Genomic DNA, 18,154 nt, shown 5'->3' on the forward strand with positions numbered 1-18,154 from the left:
GTATTCACGCTAACACTGTAGCGGTGTGTACAGTCTCCCTCAGTGGCGCACCCACGGGAGGGTGGTGGTGGGGCGGGGGGGGGGGGGGGGAGGTTGAAGGTCCTACCCTCTCCCGAGTTCTGTAGCGGTCAATCGGGAACCATTCACCCCCGTTGCATTGACGATGAGGCAAACAGCGTGACAGAGTTAGTACGAGGAGTCCGTTCCTGATTTTTTGAATCGTAAGTACATTGACAAATTACACTATTTTGCAATTACTTATACGGTAAAACGAGCTCCTCTCAGGCCCCAACCTCGCTGTTAAAATTTTCCTCCCTCGACACGCTGTTTGAGCAAAATGAAATACCGCCGGTGTCACACAGTGTGTACACCCATGAGCGATATGAAGGTGAATAGCCCTCTTCTTGTATTTGACGCTCCTGCAAGTTTTAAAACAAGCTCTGTTCCAGAAGAGGGCTAGGACGCAAAGTTTAGACCCCAAGCCATGAACCATTTGAGACGTTGAGAATTAATATAGCTTTCGGGAGCCGTAAAACAGGCAAGAAACCAGGTAAGGTTTTCACCTTCATATTGCCGGCGGGTGTACATTCGTATATTTTATTTTATTTGAATTTTTTTATCTACTGTATGAGATATAAAACATTATTAATTCTATGTTCAGACCTGTTTCTTGTCTGAAGAAATAAACTCCCCCAAAAGACGAAGCGGGACGTTGGGCTCCACCAGTCTGTCTATGCTGGAAAAAGCGATGAAGAAACTTCATCGTGACGTCGCCGGTGGGAGGAGCCCCAACTTCATCGCTGGCAAACTCCACTGGAGAGCCAACTTTACCGTGACGTCGGTCAAAAGAAACGATTAAGTTGAAACTTCGTCGGGAATTTTCCCCAAAACTGTCCCCACAGGGAATTGTGAAACACCGAGTGAAGGGATTTGTAAAAATATTACTTTTAGGTTTGAAAAACGTAGAACCTGTTTTATTTCAAATAGAATAACAGAAGCTGAATTCTATTTGCACCGATTATGCATTTTGCTTGAGTGACAATAATAATTATTCGCACGAACTGTAGCCGTTCGTTAATTGGGGTCTTGGCAACGTTGGAAAATCCGGATTTGGGATTTGAGTTTGTTGTTGCTTTGATTGTTGCCTTGAGACGACCTCGTGGTTTTCGAGTTTGACGTTAGACTAGACTTTGACCAGCGCTTCTGCTTCGACTCGGCAAAGGATGGCCAGCGCCGACAACGCCGCCAAGAGGAGGAGGCTCGGGGCCCGTGTGTCCCCGGGGAAGTTCGCTCTACTCCTAGACTATCTGTTGGCGAACCCTGTCCTTGTTATGGCTGCGTCCCACTAGAACGACAGACAACGACAAACGACAGCGACACACGACACCGAGCGACAAAAGACATCGACAGACAGCCTGTTTGTCGTAGTCCGCCGGAGTCCGCCGTCCCACCTGGCGGACACGACGAAGAACACGGGGACAAGGAAATTTGTTTCCTAGTGGGACTGGAGTTGTCAACAAAACACTTCAAAATACACAGACAAACGGAGTCGGACGACACGGTTTTCGTGTTTCGTTCTTTGGGCGAAAACGCTTCGACAAACATGGTTGAAGTGGAGACGGCTATTTTTCTCTTCGAATAATTTATTAAATAATCGATCACGGGCGCGACGGAATGACCATCGACACTGATACCACTGATCAGTGGGATTTCAAGTTTTCAACGGCCAGAATCGTTTTTTGTGCGAAAAGCCTACTCGCACACCGCACGAACGATGGCCGCGAATGGTGTCGAATTCGATTCTGAATTAGAAGGTATCTTAATACAAATGATCGAGGATCGCCGGTTCCTGTGGGATATCCGACATCCAGACTACCATAAAAAAAACTTAAAGGAGCGGGCCTTCGCCGACATCACGGGCGCCTTGGGGTTCGGCGACAGGAGTGAGTACTCGTTTATCTTTTTGCTCCCGATGTCAGAAATCATCAAAAAGATCCAGAGCCGCAATAGACCTATTGCTAAATTACCCAAGCATCGAGCAGAACGCAGGGATTGGTGTTCCACGCGCCGCATGTGCTGGACTCGGCGGTAGTAACTTTTCTAATGCAAATGCCAAAAACAAATTGCATCTTGCTCGCGCGTTCGTCAACTCTTTATTTTGGTTATTACTTCAAATGCTTTATACGGGGAAGGCGTGCGCGTGGAACACTACTTTCTGTATTCTCCTTGATGCTTGGGTAATTTAGCAATAGATCTATCCTTACCGCACGACGGCCGCATTTTTGGTGCTCGCGGAAGCAGTGGCGAAGGCAGGGAGATGGTTTAGGGAATCCCCCCCCCCCCCCCTTCTTTTTCTGAAAATATTTCTTTAAAATCTTGTTTAGTAAAGGAACACAAATATTGGATGACTACCGAATTGCTCTACCTAGCCGGGGGGTTGGGGACGGCCGTGTTCGTACCGGTGAATTGTACAGTACATCGACTACTACAAGCAAAGATGAGACAAAGCCCCCCCCCCCACCTCCCTCCCTCCCTTCCCCCCCCACCTCCCTCCCTCCCTTCCCTTCCTTCCCCCCCCCCCCCCCCGCCCCCTTAGTCATAACAATCCCAACCCGTCCCCGAAAATAATTCTCGACTACGTTACCGCACAGAAGTAAACATCTCTTTAGATCAGCAGACACACCAATTTTATTCAAGAATGACTGAGCGAACACATTAGCATAAATTTCGGAGATTTGACATCAACACACTTTGGAGCATTCAACACCTCAAAATTGTGCTGCTGTTTGTGAAGGTGTCATAATTTTGTTTCAATACATTGCAGTTGACAAAGTAAAGAACAAGTGGACGAACCTCCGGTCCCAGTACCAGAGAGAGAACCGGAAGGTAAAAGACACGCAACGCTCTGGTGTTGGGGCCGACGATGTCCATGTCCCAAAATGGGTGCACTTCAAGAAAATGAAGTTTTTGTCCGGTGGTGCACCGGAAGCTCCAAGTGAGTCGACTGCCGAGGCGCCTGAAGCAGTACATGCTTCCCAAGAGGATATGGTGAGTGCCTTAACCGAGGGGACTTTCCCCCCTTGACCGAGAAAAGTTGGTGCTTGCAGCATATATTTCGGGGGCCCAGGATCGCTAAAAAATCGAGTTCATGACCAAACTGTATGACGCCTACGGTGCCCAAATATTTAGCTCCACGACGGAGAGGAGTACTCATTACATATGGCCATATATTTGCCAAAAGGTGCTGCAGATCTGCATGCTATAGCCCTCACACAAAAATTGAGAAAATTATATTTAAAAAAGCACTTAAAAGATTATTATAATACCCATCACTGTTGATGTCAGCACCTCCAAATATGGGAGGATTGCAGCAGTGTTCCATAACAACTGCAGAGATATCTTGTCTCACTGAGTGTATGAGCCCCTCCCTATGCCTTAGGTTTTACTTCGGCAATTAGTACCTTGTGGAATCATGATGGCCTTGTTAACTACACATGTTAAACTGTTTTTGTGAAAAACTGCATGTTACATACACTAAAAGTCCAATATTTTGTTTAACACTTGTGTGAAAATCTGCACATAACATCCACTGAAAGTTCTCTTTAGTTCAACACTTGCAAATGAAAGAAAAGGATAAGATGCAACACAAATTGTCTGCAGGATTCCTGCCACGTGCCCGATGACTACAGGTCCGAAGACGAAAGTCCACCACCTGAGGCACCGGCCAAAAGGAGCCGCCGTCACAGCACGGAGGAACTGGCGACAAACAAGGCGGCACTGCTGCAGGCAGCTGTAAACAGCCTCAAGTCTGCCAGGGAGGTGGAGCCTGATGAGTGTCGGGGCTTTGGCCTGATGATGGAGGTGCTTGCTCGGACGATACCAAGGGGTACCAGCAGGCAGCTGGGCATGCTTGCCGCGCATAAGGCCCTCGTGGAAGCAGCCATATCTTCACAGGTCGTTGTGGTGGCTGCGCCAGAATAAAGGAAGTCTCCATATGAGCTCTCTTCATGTTTACTTGTTGAGTAGTACAAGACACCCGTGATTTCCCTACCGACCCCCTAGGGGGGTGGGGGGGGGGGGGGGTGTACACCCCCCTTATGGCCAATTCGTCTGGACCCGTATCGCGCGATGCAGTGCGGTTCGTCATACACGGAGGGCTATAGGCGAGAGGGAAGCGTCCTTCTCTCCCCGCCAGCCTTTCGTGTATAAAGTGGAAAGAGTTTAGTGCACTGGACGGGTGCGGTGCGGAATCCCGGACAGAAGCTCACCCATTTTTTAAAAGACCCGGACAAAAGCTCACCAGGAAAAAATTTCGTGTTGGTTTTATAGAGAAACCAAGTTTAGAGAAAAAGGCGATAAACCTCCTTTTAGCGAATTCGGCCACCGCGAAGCGGCGTGTATGGATAAGTCAGGTGATTTAACATTTTTGTAATGAGCCGCCGCAGACTGCCGCCGGCGAAGCGGCAGAAGCACAGCAGGGGGTTTGGATTAATACACCAGTAATACACGCGCGAAGTAGAAAAGCCTTTTTTAAGTAGCGTCCCCATTTCGATAAACGGCATATCTCTAAACTGAGGCTCTGCTTTCTCTAAACCGTGCTTCAATAAAACGTGCCCGTTCTCTAAAACATGTTTCGACGGAATGGCATTCGATCAACCGTAGTAAACCCTTGCGTGGGATGGGGCACAAGTTCACCTAAATATGGTGCAATGTCCATTGCGTCCACATTTTATTTCAGTCCGTGTTTTGCCCGGGTAGCGAAAAAAAAAGAGGTGAGCTTTTGTCCGGGTCTGTGAAAAAAACGGGTGAGCTTTTGTCCGGTGAGCTTCTGTCCGGTGAGCTTTTGTCAGGTGAGCTTTTGTCCGGTTACCACGGTGCGGGCCCAGACGAATTGGATATTAGTTTGTCTGATGGCACCCATGAAAACAGAAAAATAATTGCCTCCGTGTGCTGAACTCCCTCCTCCCCCCCTTTCCCTCCCTCTCTCTCCCCCCAGACACACACCCTAATTTTAATTCCTGGGGAAACCACTGCCAGACACTTTCTCGTAAGTTACATTCAGTGCAGGGCAAAGGTACAGATCAGTGGATGTAGATTTCCAGCAGAACATCACCTATTTATTAATCTACACCACAACATACTTATCCAAAATTTGTTTGGATAAGTATGGATAAAAACAAAGAACAGATCTCAGCTCAGAATCCATAACCACCCAAGCTCTGTTAATTTACTGTTACTGTATTCCATTAGCTATCAAAAAAAATGCTCGGTATTACTTGTAATATGTGTCAGATTCCTATACATTGGAAAATAAGGAAATCTTATGGCATTAGAGAAATGTGGGGGCCATCCTTTTCGTGGATTGTGAAGTAGCAAAGCTTGAAAGAGACTGTCTTAACAAATGACACATACCATTACTTCAGTAACTTCCACTGCCAAGAGACTTGGCCTTCATCCCAGAAGTACTCCTTGAAGACCGTCCGAACGGCTTTGGCGTCGGTTGATGGCTTGCCGCCAATGCGTTGCACAGGGAAGACTACCTTGTCGTTCACGTCTTTCCTCCATGTGCCACCGCGTACTGTTCCTGAAGTAGAGCAAGAATAAAAAGCATTTTGTAAAATGGAATAGGCATATGCTAACAGTATATGAAATTAAATCCTCATTGGGCGCGCTAAGTTTGCACTCGTTTACTCCTACTCCGACACTCCAATTTTCAAACTCCAAACGCAGCAGCTAAATGGAGCATAGATACGGGAGTGCAACACACCGAAACTATAGACGAGCCGCATGAGCCACTTCCAAAAGCACGGTTCTGATGAACCCATCATCTCATGGATGCGAGTGGCAGAAGCCAAAATTATTTTGAACATAAATTACTGAAGGCCTCTGTAACGTAGAAGTTAAAAAAAAAAGGACTGACGTTAGGAAGTTTATATATGATTGTTTTAATATTTGTGAAAAGTCTGAAGACTTCTTTCGAGCATGTATGCGGAAAGTTCCTCGACTGAGCTATTCATTGACCATGCATATTGTTCAGATTTAAATTAAAGAACATTCCTGAACCCGCTTGTCGACGCAAAAACTGTCAAACTTGTCAGATGTCCCGTGGTTCCATCTTGCTACACAAGACTGAATCCATCGATCTACTATGTCGATACCGGCACACAGCCGTTCAATAGATGCCATGCCAATTCGTTTTCAGGCGAGATGTGCGAACAAACCTTTTCCGCAACGTTAACTGGTTCCGGCTCTTTAATTGAAGTATCTTTATTCGCTGGGCTAAGCATTCTAAAAAGGGCCACGGTTCGAATGTCTTTTTCTCTCCACAACTTTTCTGTCGTTGTTCTATTGGCAAGCTACCGTTTGATAGATGTATTCGTTTTCAGGCGAGGTGCACAAACAAACCTTTTCTGGAACGCTAGTTGCTGTCTTGGCTTTCAAATCAAATTGTTTTTACCTGCTGGATTAAGCGCTATTCAAATAAAAAGGGCCAGCAGTTCGGGGGGCACCCTACGTCTCGGCGTTTCGGTCAGTGCAGCCATTTTATTTGTGGATGTGACATCATGGAGCGTGAAGAAGTCACTCACACTTTGAGAAATGCTCGGTGCATAAAGAGTGCACTCGAGTGTCAGTCTCCGACGGCGCTCCTTTCCGTTTACTGAACGGAGTGCCAAACTCTCAAGCTCCAGAGCACGGACCTCACATGTCCATTATCAACTGCAAAAAGAACTATCAAACTCTAAAGGGGCTATGTTATTTGAGGTGTGTCCCCTTTTTCTGTCTTTTTCGCTCCATTTCTTTTCCCACCTCAATGTCATGTTAGCCATCATATTAAACTTACACCAGGTTGCCTGTACTCTGATTATTTTCTCATTTATCTTATGCTACATTTCTACAAGCTAGAACTGCTGCTAGGGAAAGGGGCACAAAATATAGGAAGGCGAGACGTAAGTGGCACAAGGGTGACATAGCATTGAATGGGACGACTCAAGCGGACAACTATTGCAAGGCAACAGGAGGATCACAATAGCAGGAATGGCTTGCTTTCGTTGCGGTAGCTCCAGAAGGGGTGTTTGGCTATGTAGTATTGTGATCAATGTGAAAGGTAATACGACCAAGCTTCTTGCAAGGACTACAGCTGCCGATTATGTACCAGTGGCGAGATGTGCGTCCCAGTAGCGTTACATATGTGTACTTGGGTCGCTCTTCTGTTAGTTTTCTTGTGCACAGTCTGTAAAAATCAAACCCAAAACCGTTTAAGCGAACCTTTAAAGGGAAACTGCACTAAATTCTTTTGATTTCCGTGTTACGACTATTTTTTACTAAGTCAGCAACCCTGAGTTACGAAATATAATTTGCTTTCGGTAGTGTTTATAGTTTTGCATATATCTAGTTTCAAATTTTTGTTTTTGCGCTTGTGGCGAAACAAATATCGGCTCCTCCACTGCAGCAACATCAGTGGCAGAAACTTTCGTACCCCTGTAGCAACTGGGCTCTGTACGAGTGCCGGCACTCTCTGCGTCTGCCTAGGAAACTGCCGCACTGCTGAGCTACTGTTCGAATTGGTGATATCCTGCCGATTCCTTTGCAATTAGGGTAAACATTTAAAGGGATACTTCAACGAAATTTGAAATATTCCCGTCGTGTTCAAAAATAGGTTGAATATGATCCACAATATCCGTAAATGACAATCGCACGTTTGTATTTTGAGCCTGGTGGCTGTATTTTTCGTTATAAACGGCCCCCTCTGGCAAGCGCTCGGAGAAGGCCCAGCGGAGACCACGTGAGATCCAACGCAATCGTGACGTAGGTCGTCTCAAGACGAGCAAAGCTACGACGAGGCTGACGTCGAGAGGATGGCCAAGTCGTTCCAGCCACCGAAGCGGCTGCTTTTGTACAAATTTTGAGTGACGGGTTAATCTTCTATAATCTTGTAGGGGGACAATAGCGACTTCTGCGACACACAAAAGGCATTCTCCTGAAGAGGGGAGTTCCTCCTGCCCCTCTTCTCTCGTCGTGGCCGGAGACGAGACAACCTCCGTCACTAGCTGCCAAGGTTGCTAGACGGGCATTACAAGCGAGGCGTTAGCGACATCCACCAGGTGCTCTTTACTAATCGTTTAATTCGTTTTAAAATTCCTTTTCGTGACTTTTAACAAGATATTGGTACGTTCGATTTGATGGTGCTTTTTTGAACACATATAGACCAAAAAATGAGCGCCGAAATTTTGCTGTAGTATCCCTTTAAAGGATAATCATATAAAATGTAAAGCCTACGGACAGTTACCCGAGAAACTGAACTGAAAGGTGAATGATGCAAATTGTGGTTCACAGTTGGTTATTTATGTTTTAAGAAAAGGCCTATAAAAGAGGATTGTGATCGTCGACCCAGAAACAAGCTCTACAATGCTGTGTAAGGACAGGAGGCAACAGTTTGGTGAAACCTGTATATGCTGCGACAGCCAGCAAAGGACGAAACTGAAGTGCTTGTCACTGTTGCCTGACAAAGGCTGACCTGCTTATGTCGGGCAAGACTGGAAGGCACATGCTTAAATGTGCCTTCTAGTCTTTAGCAGTTCCACTTGGTGTTGCCTGGTTTAGTTTCGTTTTCAAAAATATGTGCCCACCCATGCCCACCCACCTCAGAAAACACAGTAATTGCTGTTATAACAAATCAAATACATCAATTACCTGAAAAACCAATGGTGGGCGCAGGAGTTCATTTGAATTGCACATCACCATTCTTATGCCCAACGTTAGCACTAGGACAGAGTGTCTGGATAGCACCAACGTCAAATAGCCCATTTTGCATTTACCTGTGAGGACGTCCTCAACGTCGAGACTTTCTGGAGGCGTGTACCTCCCTCTTGAACTGTTCTTTGTCCGGAGGAAGTTGTACAATGCAATTGTTGCCTTCACAACTTTGACAGCCCTGTGAGGCTTTTGCCGAAGAGGGTGCCCGTAGACTTGGAACCGGTTGCGGAGGATTCCGAAGCTGTTTTCCACAATGCGACGTCCCCGGGAGAGTCTGGAAAAAGAAACAATAATCTTGCATCACTAATGACCCTTCATACTGTACTTTTAAAAGTGCAGGCATGCTCTTTTAAAAACCTTCAATAAGTACTGATTTCCTATTGCCATGGCAGAACTGCTAGCTGTTTTCAACTTGATTCCCAGTGTAGCATATAGACCAACACGTGGGCTTGACATTATAGAGCTGCGGTGCGGCTGCGATCGCGCCTGAGCCGGTGGCGTGGGTAGAAGGGCGCACATTTTTCATGGGTGTCATAGCATTTCAGCATGCCGCAAAGCTGTGCAGCCGTTAATTTCACCGAAAGGTACAGCAAAAGTAGTGAACTGAGTTGCCACAAGTTCCAGGCAGGCTTTAAAAAGCGCAAAATTTGAAGAATATCCGTTGATCGAAAAGAATGGTCGCCTCATGAGGACGACCGTTTGTGCGGCAAGCACTTTCTTGAAGGCAAGCGTGGCTTCCATTTTAATCTCTGTCCCGAGGTTCTTATAGGCATGGAAGCCATCGTCTGATCGAGGCCACCCAGATTTTGCTCCCACGGTTTTCACGCACAAAGCACCGGCCAAGTGCTCGTTAAGTCGCTCTGTTGCCGTACAAACGCTGAAATTTACCAGTGTGTTAGAATCTCTCAGAACAAACGTATCAGTGGCCCCCGAGATGTTTATCACCTTCCGTGTGGGAGTGAAAAATTTAACATTTGTCGACAAAACTCCCCCAGCAGAAACCTCTGACTGCTCAATAAGCATCAGAGAATGCTAAACACAGTGACTTTACCCGAGACTTGGGCAGCATCATCATGTTTAACATTTACCTATGTCAGCTAACTTGCCCTGTCGTATTTTGTTCGAGAAAGCTCTCGTTCTCGACGCCCTCACCAGGGCTAATTAATATCTGATTCACCTGTAATGACCATCGAAATCGAAGGTCCCACGAAACGTTTTGCTGGATAATCCAACGGACTAGTTTTAAGCCTTACCCTTTCAGTGGCTCACGCATAATATCATGGTCAAACAAATCAAGCTTCTTCTTGGACAGCATCATCAGTTTTCTTCAGTGTAAACGGTTATAAGAATTGAAAGATTGCAACCAGCTGCTTTGTAAACAGCTGGTTGCAGAAATTTACGACGCCTGTAACTATCTCTACAACAGCCGAGTTGCTTGAACTCATTGCAACTATAAACTACAGGTTGCAGCGACCAACGTTTGTAGATAAACGTTGGTAGCGACTGCACTCTCTCATTCCCACCCATCACTCCGAACAAAAAGGCGCTAGTTTCGGTTTGAGGTCGGTACCCTTTCTACAACATAGATGGCGGCAGCCTCAGTCTTCTGCACTCGGTGCATTTGGCAGGATCGATTGAGTTCAGTTCTCCGTGCAACACTCTGCGAGTGCGATGCATTTTGGGGGAGAACTCGAACGGTACCAGTGCGTGTCAAACGAACTCGCTAGTGCTTTCCCTTTCTCCCCTCGTCTGGTGTTGCCCTCGCCTGTCTTGCACGCAACTAGTGACACGGAGTACAGGTTCAAAAGCTCATGTCAACATCTGAACTTCAGACAAGTGGATGACAAAGCAGGCATCTCTAGATCTGGATCCCCGGCAAGTCCAATCTCCAAGGGACAAGAATATGTAGGGCAGGACAAGAATATGTAGGGCATTGTATTATTCCCAGGCATTGCCTATGACAGCTATGTGAGACAACGGTGGTGGACACCACCATAGGCAGTCATAATATGTGCAATGCCAAAAACTCTTGGTTGGTAGATAGTTGTGCTATAGGTAGCTTTATAGGGGGATGTGCGATTCAATTTGATTGAGAAATCAATATTCGCACGTCAGTTTTCATGATGGAGCACGGTACCCAGAAATGGGGCCTTTGCACATGCGGCGAATCTTCAAGAGCATTAGTAGCACGAAGTGAAATGCTCGGGGATGCGCGTGACAACATACCTTCCACTGTATTAATGGCACATCTAGTACCTGGGCATAGCAACCAATGTGATGCGACATGAAAGCTATGTATTGTCATTCTCACTACAGGGCAAATGCAAGGCAAGGCTTACTGATAGTGGCACAGCGACGGTAGAACAGTCTGTACAAACCGATAGTTGAACATCGTCTCTGGATCCTTTAGCTCAGCTGCCGGAAAGGGCCTCAGCAGGTACGGCTTGAGTCCAAACCCTTCGTCACCAATAATAACGAACGGTGCCACCTTCGATGAGTTTGGCAGCTGTGCTGGCTCCGGGAAACCAGCAGAGCCACGGTCGATATGTGCCCGTAAGCTTGTGGCAGCCCAGACACCGCTATCGTTCATCCGTCCATTCCTGCCCACATCTGCGTACAGGAACTTGAGGTCGGCATTTACAAGAGCCATCAGCACAATGCTGAATGTGCCCTTGTAGTTCCGGTACATGGCTCCTGTACCCAGAGGTGGGCAGATGGTCACATGTTTGCCATCTAAGGCGCCCAGGCAATGCGGGAACTGCCACAGCTCTTCAAACCCCCGGGCAACTTGTCTCAACTCGCCCGGCGTTGATGGTAGCTTGGAAGAAAGAGGAAGACATGTCAGCCAACTGTGAAACCCTCATAGAAAGGAAACACCTTATCTACTAAACGGAACTTTGTCTACTTACTGAATTGAACACTAAAAAGTCATGTGCGCCCAGTAAGTGGACTCGCCAAATTTACAGGCAGTGCACTGTGCAGCCTGGGTAGACATTATGGTGACCCTTACACATTAATGGGATGCACAAAATTGCAAGTACAACATAACAGAAAAATCAATGCTGCAGCGTCACTCCCGTGATGGTGCTAGTATCAGTGATAGTGATTGCAATCTTTATTTGACCAGGAGATCCACGGTTTCGCAAAAAAAAGCAACAGCCCACACCATACAGGCCCAAAGTGCCGCATCTAATGACAGTCATTATGTCATGAATACTATATACAAGAGCCATGAGATGGTCTATGGGTTATTATAGAATGGTCCCTCAAGCCCCGGAGGTGGCACTTGAGGCAAGTCAACAGTAAACCGAGGTCACCAACAACTCGAGAGGCAATGAAATGCTGTGCGAGGTGCGAATTGGAGTGTTCAGGGCATGCAAAACACGAGTGTAGACACGGTTTCTTCAGGACACTTGGCCTGCAGGACGAGACAGCAGAACATGTCGTTATGGAGTGACTGAGAGCTTAGGCCGCCAATGCCACTAGATGTGGAGGGCTGTGGTGTTGCACTGGGGCTGAGCGGGTTGAGACCAACACCACTGACCAGATAGGAGCAGATGACGTGCATTAGTCAAGATGTGGGTCGAGACCATGGTGGCCAGCAGGACGATGCCTGCGCCCTTGAATGGTTGAGATTACAAAGTGAAGATGGTAAGACGGGTGGGGGAAAACTGTGAGGAGGGGGGCCCAGGGCAGTCAAACTTAGGTTTTTGACACTTCTCTTTCCTTTTTTGATACTTCTCTTTCCTTTTGGCTAGATCACAGTTTTGTTAAAACTGTGATTGCCCGACACAAGGTGTTAGGTCACCATATCTGTGTGTCAAAAGCTTGTCCCTCTGCTTCTGTTCTGACACCACTGTGTGGCTTTAATTGTGATGGTATGTTTACGAGATAAACCTACCTTGATGAAGTCAGGTGCCAAAACTTCATATATAGCTATGCACACTTCGTGCACTATCTTGGAGACCGTGTTGTGGGCCCTCCTGAACTGGAAACCAGTAGAGGCGAAGGTCTCCCCTGGAATGAAGGTTCATTGCATTGAAATTAGTGAAAGCACTCTATGTGTATTCTAAACAATCAAGTATGCCACCATGGTATACAAAATGCAGGGTTTTCAGGGAGCAATTTCAAAGGTGACTTTCACTTGATCATATTTACGCACCGATAATGGTGATTATTGATGCGACTCCTGTCAAAACTGGGAAACTGACCGAAACTCGGGTGGGTAGACCGCTGAAATTTTAGGAATACAGCGAACGATAGCCAGCAACATCAGTATGATAAGGATTGTTATATCAATATACTGAACCCAGCCAGTGGTGTCAGGTTGCAGGGCTATTCTTTATTTACAATTTATGACAACTTCCAGATTTACCATAATTGATGGTCTACCGGCGGTCCAGATGGCAGCAACCTACTCTAAAATAATTGCAAACATCAGTTTCGCAAGCTATTGGGGAGGAGGACAGACCGTGACGCCCCAAGTGGTTAACTGAACAACTACACGGATGGGGACAACAAATACAATGACGCAGCGCTCGGCCGACATAACCGAACGCGTTCGGCTGGAGTTCGTGTTCTCCGGCGAGGGGGAGGAGGGCTCTTTTCTTTTCGCTACTGCCTGCATGAACAATGCAGCATGCACGATCCCAGCTCAGCACAAAAGCCGAAGTGGGTCAAGCTCGCATTCTCTGAAAATAGAACCGGCACTTAACGTCGCTTCGTCGATTGTTAGTATTTTTTTACATTAGACTGTGCCCCGCGCTCTATTGTAGAAGATGACATGGCCATGCCCATAAGGCCTGTCGGCATGTGCACAGGCCTTGTGTTGAGTAAACACCGAGCGTGGGGAAAACAAACGGGTCAGAGCGCCCTCTATAGTTCGATCTCCTGCCCAATAGCGCTATAATTTACACATATGAGTGGGTAGGCTGTGTATTTAATATAAGAAATTATCAAAGAAGGTGAAAAGTTACAAAAACTAACATTGCATTGGAGAGACGCCTATTAAATATATAAAAAAAAAGACAACCCCGTCGTAAAGCGCTAAAATGTATGATTAAAAAAAAAATAGGCAAGGAAAAGCATTTTGCCACTTTTCTCAGGGTCAGTTTTGTTGCTTAATCGAACTTCCCAATGGGTCACTCATACAACTTTTCTTGACTGTATTTGTTTGACTAGGGCAAACCTTTTCTTTGATAGTTTGAGAAATAAAATGCGCTACTTAGACGTACTTTAGAGATAAATCACACTGTTATAACCTGCGAAAGCGAAACTGAATTTTGCAAGTTATGTAATACCCCTGTCAGACTGGCAATTAAATGTCAGTTCTATCGAATGACAATTGAGCGATCGGCCAATCAGTGCGCGCGACGCTCCGGCGTGTGTAGGCGTTGTATGAGACATTAGGGGGGAAAGTGAAAGTCAACTGTGTTCGTGCACAGGACGCATTTGTCACATTGCACGCGCACAGCTGATTCGCCCATCACACAAATGCCATTCAATGGAACTGACCTTTAATTGCCAGTCTGGCAGGGGTATGAAGTTGGTTGCTGCCACCTGGACCGGGGATGTGCGAGTGCGAGCGCGAGCAAACATACCGTTTCCGAAATAAGCTGTCTAGTATGTTAGTACACCGATTTCTGCGACTTCTCACAGCGACATAACTCACCTGTAGCGAGGTAGCGGAGCGTGATGGCGAGTCTTTCGCCTGCCGGAATGGCTTGTCGAAACGGGGTGTCTCGCTTTACTATTAGTGGCCTCACTTTCCCCAGCAGCTCCTCAAAAGTGGCCGTATCCATTCTTATCCAGGAGTGGTACGACTCTGCGTCTTCTAGTGCCAGCTCGCGCATCAAATTCTCGTAGCACCCCTGCTCCCTGTGCTTCCTCAGGTGGGGTCGCATCCACATCCTCCGCTTTTTTGGAGGCTGGATGAGGTCGTCGTCTTCACTCGAGCTTAGGGCTTCTAGCAGAACTAGCCCAGCGAGAGCGAGCTGCCTCTCGCGACACGCCATGACAAAATCAACCCGCGACTTCGCGAACCAAAACCGCCAAAGCAGCGAGCGCGCGATCGTCCAAACGAGGCAAGACCGGAAGGATGCGCGTCGACGCGCGAGGAGAACGCTTGTCGTCGAGTGTTGTCTTTTAGTGGGACTGCCACACGGCGTCCGCGGCGCTACAAGTCAGACGACAAACAAGGTCTTGTCCGTCGTCGGACAGTTGTCGATGGTGTCCGTCGCCACAGTGGGACGGGATGAGCGACAAGACACTTTGCCGTGTCGTCGTACAAAAGTTTGTCTTTGTCGCTCTAGTGGGACGCCGCTATTAGGGCCGTCACAGATAGTCCGCTATCCAAGGAAGAGCGAACTGCCCTGTGGGACATCTGTGTCCGAGAACTCAATGTCGAGGGCCCGTCGGTCAAAAGCCGGGCCGAGTGGAAGGCATTTTGGAATGCCCGTGTGTGCGCGGCGCGTCGAAGGAACTTGGACCTGTCCGGTGCCACCCAGCAAACCGGTGGGGGTGTCAACCCCGTCCCTCCGCTGAGCGCCGAGGAAGAGAGAATATTGTCCCTCGTGGGGACTGATTTGGCCCGAGGCTGCGGGGGAAGGCGCCTGGCACCAGTGGCACCTCGCCCAACGCCACAGCCTGACCCATCCAACTGCTGCAGCCTTGGTAAGTACATGGAATCGCAGGTGCAGCTAAGGTATCCCAGTATCTGACCTCGTGATGTGGTAATTGTGAACGGGAAACGCAGTATGTGTTGTTAGGGTTGTCAGAAATGCCACAGTTCATTGTGACAACTGTACCTTCATAGGTACAGTTATGACTGGATATACTGCACAGTACATCGACTCATAACTGTGGAAGAACACCCCTGTTGATGTACCGTTTTTCAAACTCGATAAACGTTGATAATCTGGTCAATTAATAGTTCAGTCTTATTTCAAAAATAGTGCAAAGACAGAGGCAAAAACAAAGAGGATGCACGCTGATACTCGGGGGCGGCCGTACCGAGCTGAAGACTTCGTGGGGCCTCTGAACCAGGTGGGAGTTCGGGAGGACATAGCAGGACTTGGCGCGTTTCAAATCGGGCAGGTCTGGCTGCTGAAGCTGCACACCACCTCCGCCAAAGAGAAGCTTCTGCGGGAGGGGACCATGCTGGTGAAGGGGCGACCATGCCTGGTCATTGATCCAGAAAAACGAGAGCTGAAGGTAAAAGTCCACTGGGTGGCATTCGACGTTTCTGCAGACGCCCTTCGACGGGCCTTCGAGCCATACGAGGAGGTGAAGGGTGTCACCCGCGAGAAGTGGAGAATCGAGGGCCTGCCAGACGTGGATTCTACTACCGTCATCATCCGCATGGTGCTCCGTGAAGGCATAACACCGGAGTCCCTGCCGCATCAGCTCCGCCTCTACGGAGGCCCGCTCCTGGTTGTCGTCCCCGGACGGGCACCGGTGTGCCTCCGCTGTCGACGCACGGGACATATACGGCGCGACTGTAGAGTGCCAAGGTGCGAGGAGTGTCGAGGCTTCGGGCATGAGGCCTCGGATTGCGTACGGTCGCACGCTCGAGCTGCTGCCAGCAAGACCACCGACAGCCAGGACAGAAACCTCGTAATGGACGAGGAAGGGGCCGAGGCGGCGGCGACTCCAACCACGAGGATCTCTTCGCAAGACCCTCAAGAGTCCGGTGAGCAGCAACACGAGCTGTTAGCGATGCCAGAAGGCCAGGTCTCCGCCGTAACATTGACGGCGGAAGGCACTGTTGGTGAAAGTGAGCCTAACGCGAAGAAGACCATTGAGACGACACCGGCAGCTAAGGACGCGACTGACGCACTGGACGCCGGAGATGGTACAGCAATGGACTTCGCGACCGAGGCGATCAAGCGGCGGCTCAGCGACCCGGAGTAGGGGACCGACCAGACGCTCCAGCAGACTGAGGGACCCTGGTTCGTAGTGACGAGCAAGAGGAGACGACGCGCTGGCCGCAGCCGTTCTTCGTCTCTTCCCAGGTAGGGCGAGAGGTGACCCCAGCGTACGAGGACTGAGACTCGCTTTCCGATGGTTTCCCTTGAAAACGCCTTGCGCGTAGCTACGTTGAACGTTCGCGGACTTTCAGCCAGACGACGGCAGCAACAGTTCTACCGGCTGTTCACCGAGCATGACCTGGACATTGTCGCAATTCAGGAAACCAAAGTCGAGAGCGAGGCCCAGACCGACTACATGGTGCGGCCTTTTCTGGCGCGGTACGAAGTCTGCGTGAGTCATACTGTTGGTTTCTCGGCTGGCTGTTGCCTGTTCCTCAGAAAATCTCTAGGTGCTACCGTGCAAACCGTCACGACCTGTGCATTTGGGAGGTTTGTCATGTGTGATTTTTCTGTTATGGGAAATGAATGGCGTGTCATTTGTGTTTATGCACCTAATGAGGCTGAGGAGCGCCGGGTTTTTTTCCAAAACGTTTACCAACATTGCCAGTCCGATCGCTTTCTGATTATTTTGGGTGACTTTAATTGTGTCTGCCGAGCTGAAGACAGGTCCAACCGAACGCGCTATAGGGATGCCAGTGCCCTAGAATAAAATAACATTATTGAAGATTTTGTTCTAGAAGACGTCGCATGTTGTGTGCCTAGGTCAAACTGTATGCCTTTCACGCACTTTCAGGGTGTCAGTCACGCTAGACTGGACCGGGCGTATATCTCATCGGATCTGGTATATTTATGTCGAAGTTATTCTGTAGACTATGTTGCTTTTAGCGATCACTGCCTTGTAACATTCCAATTAGGTAAAACGAAAGAGGGGGCCAATTTCTCATGGGAATTATGGAAAATTAATGCGAAACTTCTAAAGGATTAACCATTTCTTTCCTGTATTAAGACAATCTGGAGTGACGTGCAATTGAAAGGAGTCAGTGCAAGCGAGCACTGGGAAACATTTAAACAGGAGGTGAAATTAACTGCACTTGAAAGGGCATGTCTCCTAAAGTATCAGGAGAACAGTCAAGAATTGGAACACCGAAAAAACTTAGACAAGCTGCTACAGGAAGAATGCCGGGCACCCAGCGCTTTCATTGGGGATATTAATCACTTGAAAGCCAAACTCGAAAGTCTCGATCGCGATCGATACAGGGGGACGGCAATACGGGCTCGTTCAGAGCGTTTCTTGGTGGGAGAGCAGCCGACAAAAAGAATGTTGGCGGCGGTAAAGAAATACGCGCGAGCTAATGATGTATTTGAAATAGAACACCTTGGGGTTTTGTCCAGCGATAAAACTCATATCGAAGAGGCGTTTGTTCAACACTATAAAAAGTTGTTTAGTTGTAGCGCCCCACCAGTGTCAGGATTTAAAGACGACTTTCTGCCTCTACTGCCGAAGGTTGACGGAAACGATAAGGACTTTTTAG

General features: G+C 48.0%; 3 protein-coding genes across 3 annotated transcripts; 2 read left to right on the top strand and 1 right to left on the bottom strand.

The window, feature by feature from the left end:
* Nucleotides 1–2,919: 2,919 nt before the first annotated feature.
* Nucleotides 2,920–4,031, top strand: LOC121835531. Its single transcript, XM_042289854.1, has 2 exons — nt 2,920–3,048; nt 3,661–4,031. Exons 1-2 carry the CDS (start codon nt 2,959–2,961, stop codon nt 3,979–3,981), a joined length of 411 nt encoding a protein of 136 aa, XP_042145788.1. The 5' UTR covers nt 2,920–2,958; the 3' UTR covers nt 3,982–4,031.
* Nucleotides 3,863–13,132, bottom strand: LOC120839826 (protein ALP1-like). Its single transcript, XM_042289609.1, has 6 exons — nt 13,105–13,132; nt 12,656–12,771; nt 11,133–11,572; nt 8,817–9,028; nt 5,413–5,584; nt 3,863–3,967 (listed from the first exon to the last, which is right to left on the bottom strand). Exons 1-5 carry the CDS (start codon nt 13,130–13,132, stop codon nt 5,415–5,417), a joined length of 966 nt encoding a protein of 321 aa, XP_042145543.1. The 3' UTR covers nt 3,863–3,967; nt 5,413–5,414.
* Nucleotides 13,133–15,735: 2,603 nt separating this feature from the next.
* On the top strand, nt 15,736–16,404 carry LOC121835532 (the record flags this gene model as incomplete). Its single annotated transcript, XM_042289855.1, has 1 exon — nt 15,736–16,404. A coding segment is annotated over exon 1 (669 nt), but the record flags the coding sequence as incomplete, so codon positions are not given.
* Between the last annotated feature and the right edge of the window lie 1,750 nt (nt 16,405–18,154).

Source organism: Ixodes scapularis, unplaced genomic scaffold (assembly GCF_016920785.2).
Source record: "Ixodes scapularis isolate PalLabHiFi unplaced genomic scaffold, ASM1692078v2 PGA_scaffold13__105_contigs__length_92229423, whole genome shotgun sequence".
NCBI lineage: Eukaryota > Metazoa > Arthropoda > Arachnida > Ixodida > Ixodidae > Ixodes > Ixodes scapularis.

What these genes read in the sequence shown, in the direction of transcription:
- LOC121835531 (XM_042289854.1), top strand. Translation starts at nt 2,959, where the DNA reads ATGAAGTTTTTGTCCGGTGGTGCACCGGAAGCTCCAAGTGAGTCGACT. An exon ending in ATGCTTCCCAAGAGGATATG is followed by an intron (nt 3,049 to 3,660) that starts GTGAGTGCCTTA and finishes AATTGTCTGCAG; the next exon opens with GATTCCTGCCACGTGCCCGA.
- LOC120839826 (XM_042289609.1), bottom strand. Translation starts at nt 13,132, where the DNA reads ATGGTAAATCTGGAAGTTGTCATAAATT. An exon ending in TGGCACCTGACTTCATCAAG is followed by an intron (nt 11,573 to 12,655) that starts GTAGGTTTATCT and finishes CTTTCTTCCAAG; the next exon opens with CTACCATCAACGCCGGGCGA. An exon ending in CGTTGAGGACGTCCTCACAG is followed by an intron (nt 5,585 to 8,816) that starts GTAAATGCAAAA and finishes GCTCTACTTCAG; the next exon opens with GAACAGTACGCGGTGGCACA.